Source organism: Anser brachyrhynchus (genome assembly GCF_964034855.1).
Source record: "Anser brachyrhynchus genome assembly, chromosome: 9".
NCBI lineage: Eukaryota > Metazoa > Chordata > Aves > Anseriformes > Anatidae > Anser > Anser brachyrhynchus.
Window position 1 is genome coordinate 13,559,152 of NC_137703.1, and position 9,688 is coordinate 13,568,839.

General features: G+C 50.9%; 1 protein-coding gene across 1 annotated transcript; it reads left to right on the forward strand.

Annotated features, from left to right (window-relative positions):
• Nucleotides 1-677: 677 nt before the first annotated feature.
• Nucleotides 678-9,488, forward strand: LOC308200184 (uncharacterized protein; the record flags this gene model as incomplete). Its single annotated transcript, XM_080605444.1, has 3 exons — nucleotides 678-743; nucleotides 2,684-5,266; nucleotides 7,831-9,488. 2 exons carry the CDS (start codon nucleotides 678-680, stop codon nucleotides 4,103-4,105), a joined length of 1,488 nt encoding a protein of 495 aa, XP_080461570.1. The 3' UTR covers nucleotides 4,106-5,266; nucleotides 7,831-9,488.
• Between the last annotated feature and the right edge of the window lie 200 nt (nucleotides 9,489-9,688).

The window sequence follows — 9,688 nt, forward strand, 5'->3', positions numbered from 1 at the left end:
GCACACTGACAAGGGCTAGGAGAAATGGCAAAATATGGGTTCCAGGGGACAGGGAGATATCCCTGGGGGAGTGCCTACCGACAGTTCTTCCTGAAGAATGATAAGAAATTGGAAAAATAATCCCAAAATTGGAGGAAGCGATAAAAGAAGAAAACGGTTAAATATTGTGTATCAGTCTGGACAAAAGAACCAATTAAGGAAACAGCAGTATTTTGGCCAAAATACGAGTCTGATGAAAATTCAGGCTTTAAATTTATATGTAAACCATAAGATTCCTTTTTCGGAGAAGGAGCCAAGTTATGCTCCCTATAATCCTAATGTTGCACTGGTGGCAGCAGCAGTCACTCCAGGAAGAGAGACAGGGACTGTAATTAACACTGTCCCTAGAGAAGAGCGTACTCTAGGCTCTGGCAAGAATTAGAACAAGGTAGAAGAGATACTGAGAATTTTGCCTTCCCTGATACTAACAGTACTAGCACTAACTGTGTATCCTCTTAGATGAACTCCCTCCCCCCCCTTACCGGCAGAGGGGTGTTAGGGGTTTTAAGAAGGAGATGAAGTCTTTAATTGAGGACCCCATCAGGTTAGCTGAACAATTAGACCAGTTCCTAGGACCTAACTTATACTCTTGGGGGGAAGTGATGTCTATACTAAATATGTTGTTTACAGGGGAAGAAATGGGAATGATCAGGAGGAGATCTGCTATACAAGAATGGGATAGAGCTCATCCTCCAGGACCAGGGGTAATACCGGCAGGGCAGAAATACCCACTTGCCGATCCTGGCTGGAATAATAATAATGCGCAACACAGAAATCATATGAGAGACTTGGGGTCAGAATGAGAAAATACTCGTGAATGAATCCCGAGGACCTGGTATCCCAAGGGCTCTTGAAAGTTAATTTTGTGATTAAAGCCTGGCAATATACACAGAAAAAGCTCCAGAAGGTGGGGGTATGTGTTGAACAGTCACTGGGGGGGCCCTCCTGCGGGAGGCCCTGAAGTTGTATGTCAGGAGGGGAGATGAGAAGGAAAAGCAGAGAGCAACACTAATGGTATTCACAGTGTAGCAGGTAGTGAGGCAGAGGGTTGGAGAAAGAGGAAGAAAATCTTCAGGGGGAGTCGGGGCCAGGATGGAAAGGAGAGGAAGAGAGATGAAGGAATGGCAGGCAAGGAAGGCTGCCTGTGTTGCAGCCTGAATCCTAGCAGGGACAGGCTTTGATGTTTTAAGTGTGACCAGGCTGGCCACTTCAGGTAGGAATATCCGGAGTGGAAGAAGGAGGAGAGAAGGAAAATTGGATGAAATACGGTATACTGATATGTTGTTTCAGCATCCTGGAGGGAAAAAAAGTATGGAATTAAGTTGGCCCCTGATGGAGCCTTTGGTGAAAGTACAGGCTGGAGAAAGATAGAAGTGTTAAAAGAGTTGTTGAAGGTGTTAAAGGTGTGGTATGTAGTGTTTGACAGAGCTGTTTGAAGTTGAATGAGCAGGGAAAGAGGATGTAGGCGTTATCTAAGTAGCAGTCTAGAAGTTTTGGTATATTTGCCGTGATGTTTGGTCAGTTTTCCAAGTATTGGGGAGGGACGGGGGACAGCCTGCTCCACCAGGGGCCTTTCTACAGGCCGCAGGGGGGCTTCGGCTCCTCTGCCTGGAGTGCCTCCTCCCCCTCCTTCTGCGCTGACTTTGGTGTCCGCAGGGAAGTTTCTTGCTCCTCGCTCTCCCAGCTGCTGTTGAGCAGCCCGTTTTTGTTGTTTGTTTGTTTGTTTTCATTTTCTTGGATGTATTCTCACAGAGGCACGGACTGTGTTGCTCATGGCTTGGCTTTGGACAGGGGTGGGCGCCCTTTGGGGCCGGCTGAAATTGTCCCTTACCTGCCACGGGGCGGCTGCTGGATTCTTCTTGCGGGGGCTGCCCCTGCAGCCCCCCCAGAACCTTGCCATGTGAACCCAATACACTGGGGCAGCTAGGTCATTACTGGCCTGTAAAGTATCAGTGATTAAATTAACTAATGAAACCCAAGGCCACACCTTGAGTGCTGTGTTCAGTTTTGGGCCCCTCGCTACAAGAAGGACATGGAGGTGCTCGAGCGAGTCCAGAGAAGGGCAACGAAGCTGGTGAGGGGTCTGGAGAACAAGTCTTATGAGGAGCGGCTGAGGGAGCTGGGGTTGTTCAGCCTGGAGAAGAGGAGGCTCAGGGGAGACCTTATCGCTCTCTCCAGGTACCTTAAAGGAGGCTGTAGCGAGGTGGGGGTTGGTCTGTTCTCCCACGTGCCTGGTGACAGGACGAGGGGGAATGGGCTAAAGTTGCGCCAGGGGAGGTTTAGGTTGGATATTAGGAAGAACTTCTTTACTGAAGGGGTTGTTAGGCATTGGAATGGGCTGCCCAGGGAGGTGGTCGAGTCGCCATCCCTGGAGGTCTTTAAGAGATGTTTAGATGTAGAGCTTAGTGATATGGTTTAGTGGAGTACTTAGTGTTAGGTCAGAGGTCGGACTCGGTGATCTTGGAGGTCTCTTCCAACCTGGATGATTCTGTGATTCTGTGAAGCCCTGCACGGCTCCGCCTGCGTTACTGATGTTTTTTGCCAGCGGGTGGTGGCACAGGGCGCTATCGCCCCCGTCCTGAGAGTGGCAGGCACGGCTTCCCAAAACGTTTTCACAATAACGGAAGCGGCGCGAACCGCGTAGAAAACCACAGCTGAAAACGGCAGAAAAACGCGCCCCGCGCCGCCTCGGGGAGGAAATAACCGCCCCGAGCAGAGTCCCTGCCCGGCCAGGAAGCCGAGCAGCAACGTGAAAAACTACATTTCCCGGCATGCCACGGAAACCGACGCGGCCGACAGGAAGCTCAAAACCCAAAGACCACAACTCCCGGCATGCTGCGGGGCACGACGTCTGGCCACTGCTACAGCGCATGCGCGTCTCCTCCGCCTGCAGTACCCGGCTGTGGCCAGCAGGCGGGAGCAGAGCGCCACGCGTCCCGCAGCGCCGCTCGCGGCTCGGCCGCCGGGCACCGGGCGCCGCCGCCTGCCTGCTCCGTGCGTGGGCGGCAGCGGAACGGCCGGGACGGCTCCGGGGGCCGGCTGCGCGTTAAGGGGAGCGGCGGGAGCCGCGAGGAACACCACACGGAAACGGCAAGAGCAGGCACCCCGCTCCGTGGCGCGGAGGAAGGAACTGCCCGTCCTAAACGGGCCCGTGCCCAGCGGCAACGTGAAACTGCAGCCCCCGGCATGCTCCGGTAACCGGCGTGGCCGACGGGAAGCCCGGAGCCCGAAGACCACAACTCCCGGCGTGCTGCGGGGCGAGGTGCTCCCGGCCGCCGCCCCGCAGCCAGAGCCGTGCTTCCTCACCCGCCGCCTGCCCCCCGCGGCTCCCCCTGCCCCCGGCCCCGGCCCCGCAGGACCCAGCCTCCCCAGCGCCCTTCCCTGCCTCCCGCCAGGGACCCCCAGGCCCTCCCTCACCTGCTCCTCCGCAGCAGCCGCAGCCCGGGTCTCGCTCGCCCATGGCTCGCTCCACGCAGGGCAGCCCCGGCACACCTGGCCCAGGGAGCACAGGCAGCGCTGGCCTCCCCCCGCCACTGCTGCCATTCCCCCCCCAGCCTGCAGCCTCCCCAGCAGCGTGGCCCCCACACCCAAATCGCTTGTCTGTATCCATCGGCTCCCCCCAGCCCCTGCCCCCTCCGCACCCAGGAACCTGCACCCAGTGACACAGCCACTTACAGCGGCCACCAACACAGAGGGCAGCACAAGCCCAAAAGCGAACTTTATTGAACTCTTGCGCAGGACTCCTGGGAGGGAGACTGCGGCGGAACTCCCTGCCCGGACGTTCTCCCCTTCACACTGGGGGGCTGCGGGGCTCAGGCATCGAGCAGGTCTGTCTGTCCGTCTTGGCGTCCATCCCATGGGGAACGGTTGCCTCCTGCGGAGATGGGCTGTGGTGCACAGAAGGAGGAAGAAAAAGGAAAAGGGCACAAGCGGGACACAAGCAGCAAGAGACAAACTGGGTGGACGGACAGCCAGCGGGGCAGAGAGCAGGACAGGGGTGATCAACAGGGTTGGACAGAGAGCCCAACAGAGGCACAACTGCGACGGCCAGGATGACCGAGAGTAATAGCAATTTTACTGACATCAGGCAGCATTGGTTTGGGATGAAATCAGAGTTTTGTTTTTTGGATCAGAGATGACTGTTGAACAGTCTCTGCCTTTCCAGTATTTGAAAGGAAAAGCCACGAGGATAAGCATAGAAGTATGAAGCTATTATTACCAGTGGAGATGCTGGAAGTAGGCATCTCAATATCGCTTTTGGTATTTGTGGAGTAATTGCCTGAAGTAACTAGGCAAATTAAACTAATATTCACATTTTAAAGAAAACGTACAGCACTGAAGAAGCTTTCAGGGTGGGGGGTAGCTGCGCTACCTAAGTGTTCCCTAGGCCTCCAACTTTACATGCTATTGCACTAGGGGAACTTTGTGGGAGTGCTGACTCTAAGGAACAGTACAGAGCATAGAGTGGAGTGGAGACACCACGGATAGGCTGTGACGAGATGGGGACCCGATGCTCTTGTGTGCACTGAGACCGATAAGCTGCACGTTTGCTACCCAGAGCCAATGACCTGTCATGTTTTTGAAAATATATTGTACTCTAGTGAACTTTTGCTCGTTATATCATCATTATAATACCAAAACACACCTCCATCCCAAAAGCTCTGTGCCTCCAAGGTGCGACCACCCCTCACTGAGCATGCGCTCTGAATTTCTCCTTTAAACGAAAGTGAGAAAACTTTTTACCAATCATAGCCAAGATATGCCTGACTAGAGTCACTCAAGCTCCACCTCAAAGGACAGAAAATAATCATAGAATATCCCGAGTTGGAAGGGACCTACAAGGATCATCGAGTCCAACTCCTGGCACCACACAGATCAACCCAAAAATTCAGACCATATGACTTAAGTGCACAGTCCAAACGCTTCTTAAACTCCAACAAGCTTGGTGCAGTGACTATTTCCCTGGGGAGCCTGTTCCAGTGTGCGACCGCCCTCTCGGTGAAGAACCTCTTCCTGATGTCTAGCCAGAACCTCTCCTGTCGCAGCTTGACACTATTCCTGTGGGTCCTATCACTGGTGACTAAAGAGAATAGATGGGCAGATAATGTAAATTGGCTTAAGTGAAAGGGGATGTTAGGGAAGATGCCATCACGAAGGATACCTTTCTGACTTCTGGGATCAGTCGATGGGCTGAGCCTCTCTTCCACCCGCATTGGGATGTCGTGGGGTAAGATTTGAACACTTGGTTGTACCAGGTGTCTCCATGGAAACTTAGAAATCTCTAGAGTCTTTGTGCCTTTTAACGCATTAATAGCCAGGATGAGTACCTGTGTATTTCATGCATGCTCCCTTGCTTTTGTGGACAGTGAATTTGTCTCCAGCAATCCAAAGAACCCGTGTCCCTGTTGCTGTTAATAAACTGCCCTTCATTGCATTGTTCCTAGCCGTGATAGTTCTCACTGGACGCGACTAGACCGAGGACGTGCTACATTATTGGTGAATCCGTGACCGTGATAGTTCAGTACCCTGAATCCAACCAGACCCATAACAGGTAGTCAGCTACGCCCCTTAACACGACAGTATTTCATGGGGAAAAACATTAAGCCTAAAATTTCTCATCCCTAAGGCCTTGGAGGGCAGGCAGAGAAGGAACCCAAGACTCTCAGTATGTCTCCCGAGAATCGCAGCTTATAGTTACTCCATGTATTCTGGTCTCACAGGATGAGGCAGAGGTATAATTAATTCCTTCTCTATCTCGCTGGAAAGAGCTTTTCTTGTATCTGTGATAAAGGAAAAAATGTTATGATCATGGGAGTCATTATACAAAGCCACACTCAGTGAATTCACTATTACAGTTAAGATCATTTTTAATCAAGAACACCTTGACAGCAATGTTACCACTGCAAACATAGTGCTGCAAAAAAATTCAACTCAAGATAAAGGCCCCGACCCCTAGACCCGACCCCGAGCCCCAGACCCTGGAACTGACCTCGGACCCTCAATACTGGAGCTCCCACCCCAGAGCTAACCCCGAGCTCTGGACCCGAAGCCCGGACCCGGGCCTGAGCCCTGGACCCGGACCTGGACCAAGACCCAACCGTGTGCCCCAGACCTGTGCCCCAGCCCAAGCCCTGGACATGGTCAGAATCCGATCCCTGGACCTGGACCCAGGTCAGAACCCAGGACCTGGACCCGGACCTGGACCCAGACCTGACCCTGAGCTCCGGACCGGAGCTGACTCCAAGCCCCAACCCCAAGCCCCAGCTCTGAGCCCCAGCCCCTTGACTCCGGACACTCAACCCCGGACCCTTGACCCCGAGCCTTGAACTCGGAGGTGACCCCAAGTCCTGGACCCAAGCCCCTGACCCCAAGCCCCTGACGCTGCAGACAACCCCGAACCCTCAACCCTGGAGCCCCCACCCCAGAGCTGACCCTAAGCCAACACCCTGGAGCTAACCCCGAGCCCCGGACCTGAGCCCCAGACCCTGGAGCTGACCCCGAGCCCTGACCCTGGACAAGGCTGACATCAGTGTTGTCTGTGTTCCTCTCTGTCCTGCAAAGGGCAAGGAAATCTCCAGCAAAGGCTGCAGGAGGGTCAGGGTGTTAGTGAGGCTTTTAACAGTCACCCGGCCTCGTCGGTGGGAGAAAAAAAAATCAACAACAACTGCAGGAGCCTCATCTCTCATAGGCCAGCCAGCACCATTTGTCTTGGGAACGCTGCGTGCTGTGCATCCTGTGTTCCCTCAAGGGTAACGAAACAACCAAGAAGGGCCATGTGCCTGTCAAGAAAGAATCGTTTTCTCCTTCCTATCTCAAAAGTTTGCTGTTTTGAAGACTGGAAGGGTGAGGGCTCTCAGTCACCATCCCAAGATAAGGCAGCAGTTACTCATCGAGTTGTACAGTCTGCTTTGCACAAAGGCGTTAGCTGAAATGATTGAAGGTCCTAGTTTGGCCTCACATACTAAACTTTAGGGAAATTGACCAAACTTAGTATTAATTTATTAAATTTTGCTCACCTTTTATATCTTTAAAATAGCTTTTTGGCCTTGACACTCTGAAATTCCTCGATGCTTTCAGTTAAATACAGGCAAAGGAGTTCCCATCCAGAGCACGTATTGCCGTGCAGTTCATCTGCTGATCGATCCCTGTCGCCCATGTTCTACGCAGTACTTTCTGCAACTGGTTTGCATCTGAGCTTGACTGACAGCCCCAGACTACCGCAAGATTTATCAGCTTTAGGGGCGCTTTAGCCACTGCTGCCCCAGCCAGACACGCACACCTCCCGCTGCCGCGGGGCTCCGGCTCCCCCTGCTGCCCGCGAGGGTCGCAGCGGCCACCCAGCCCCAGAAGGGACAGAGGTGTTACCGCTACGGACTTGGTTTTATATTGACGCTTGGATGCTCAATAGAAAGGAAAGGGGGAGAAAAAAAAAAAAAAAAGGCAGTCTGCAAAAATTTATTCCCCGATTTCCCATCTCATTTTGGAGAAACAAGGCAGCACAGCTCTCAGGTTTCCCGTATTGATCGTATCACTTCATTCTCCTTAGGATTTTTTTTTTTTTAGCAATATTAATGCTCTATTTAAAGCTCTAGCTAGGTAATAAAAGCCAGTCTCTACTTCTGGCCTCTCCAATACAGCTCCGTGCCACCATGGCCGTTAAGATGCTCAGTCATACTGTCAAGGATAAGATGCACCACAGACTTAGAAGGTGGGTTTAGGGCAGTTCTCTTTTAGGAACTTATTCTTTGTCATCTCCAAGTCACTGAAAATTAATTTCTATTGTCTCAACAGGCACAAGTTCCTGTTATCCTCAAAAAAGGTCCAAAAGCCTTGTAAAGGACTCATGCCTTGGGTGGGACACTTCAAACAGATAAGGACCACGTGCAGGACCATAATGACATAATGATTACGGCTGGCAGAATCCAGCCCAGCTATTGACTGAAAACTGCACTAAAACACCCACCTCATCTCATGGCTAGTCCTGCATTTTCTTTGTCGAAGCTTCTACTGCTCATGCAATTGTCAAAGAGCTTCTTGTCACCCCCGAAGCCCCTTGCCAGCTTGCACACTACCTGTCTGCAATGGGCACAAGTGTTATTGTTATATCAGTTCTGAAGCAGCTAATATTAAAAAAAAAACACACAAACAACAAAAAAACTTATTTAAATAAACAATGCACCTTCTATGGCCTGGCAGGTACATCAAATCTAGGAGAGCTCACGTGGTTAAATTTTACGCAGCAGCTCTATAGGCAAACATCTGCCTCTTCCACACATTGATGCTTCCTTTTGAAGATCTCAGGATGCAGCAGAGGTATCAGGAGCTCAGCCTGCAAGGTGCTGAGTCCTTTGACCCTGCTCCAGTGATCACTTACCTACATGCTTCGCTTTAAGCACAGGCATTGGGACCTGCTGAAACCACAGGGCCAGCTCATGTGCCTGGCGGTGAACCTGCACGCTAAGTGCTCTGCTGGACTGGGGCCAGGGATCCTGTGTGCGTGAGGATGGAGCCGTCATTAATTCATGCTCACAATGCCCCTTTGAGGTGTGTGTTGCTGTTAGAGCTGCTTGAAATGTGGAAATCCTGTTCTGTGAGAAATTCTGTTACTGGAAAATTTTGGGTAAAGGGAATGTAGGTTTTTAATAAAATGAAAGTCTTATTTAAAGTTGTAAAATATAAATCATTTAGATGTGCCCCCTCCTTCCTGCTTCCCACCTTCTTTTTGTCCTTAGTAAAACACTAAAAATAAACAATGGTGGTTGTTACAATGGAAGCAAACTGGCCATAATGTAAAATCCTTGACCATCATTATTAACTGTGCTGAATCTGTAAGAGTGAACTAAGGTTTGTCTATGTATCCTTTTCAGGCCCCAAACACATTATAAACACCAGACTTAGATTTGTAACATGTGGAAATTAGAGGCCAACATACAGAAAATAAGCCATGCAGAAAGAGTGCAGATTCCTAAGCTTTAGATAATGGGGCAATCCACAGCTACATCTGACAATACTGCAAGGAGATAAAATATTAAACACACATTCATATGTTTCATTAACCAGTGTTGATATAAGTAGGATGTTCTAATTCTGTACATGCTTTTATGTCTACTGAATCCTGGCTTCTGCTAGGATTTAAGCCAGAAATTACTGAAGTCTTTAGGAGATTTCTACTGCCTTCAGCAAATATTGGACCTTCCCTGCATGACGTCAGGTAGTTCATCCAGGTGATTGGCTTTAGACCTTCAAGCCACTCCATTCACTTCAACTGGACTGCTCCCACGTGCCAGCTCCTTGCAGTGATGAGTTTCAGCTAGGGAGGCTGGTGAAAGAGCCTTTTTCTCAGATGGCACTGAGAAGGAAAAAAAAAAAATCCTAATGAGACCCAGGAGAGCCAAGCTCTATTTACAGTTCTGCCACTGCATTTCTGGGTAACCACACGCAATTCATGCCATTACTTGAGGCATTAGATCCACATTGGTGCAAGCAGTGCAAGATGATGTGCATTGCAGAAGAGCCAGGAATTACCACCAAAATGCAAGGCAAGCACAGACCCAGCAGGAAGCAAGGAAGGGTGAGATGACTAGCCCTCAGTCTGATGTGGAGGTATAGTAGACTTAGCGGTCTGTGCTAGTCTGCAAATAAGACACAG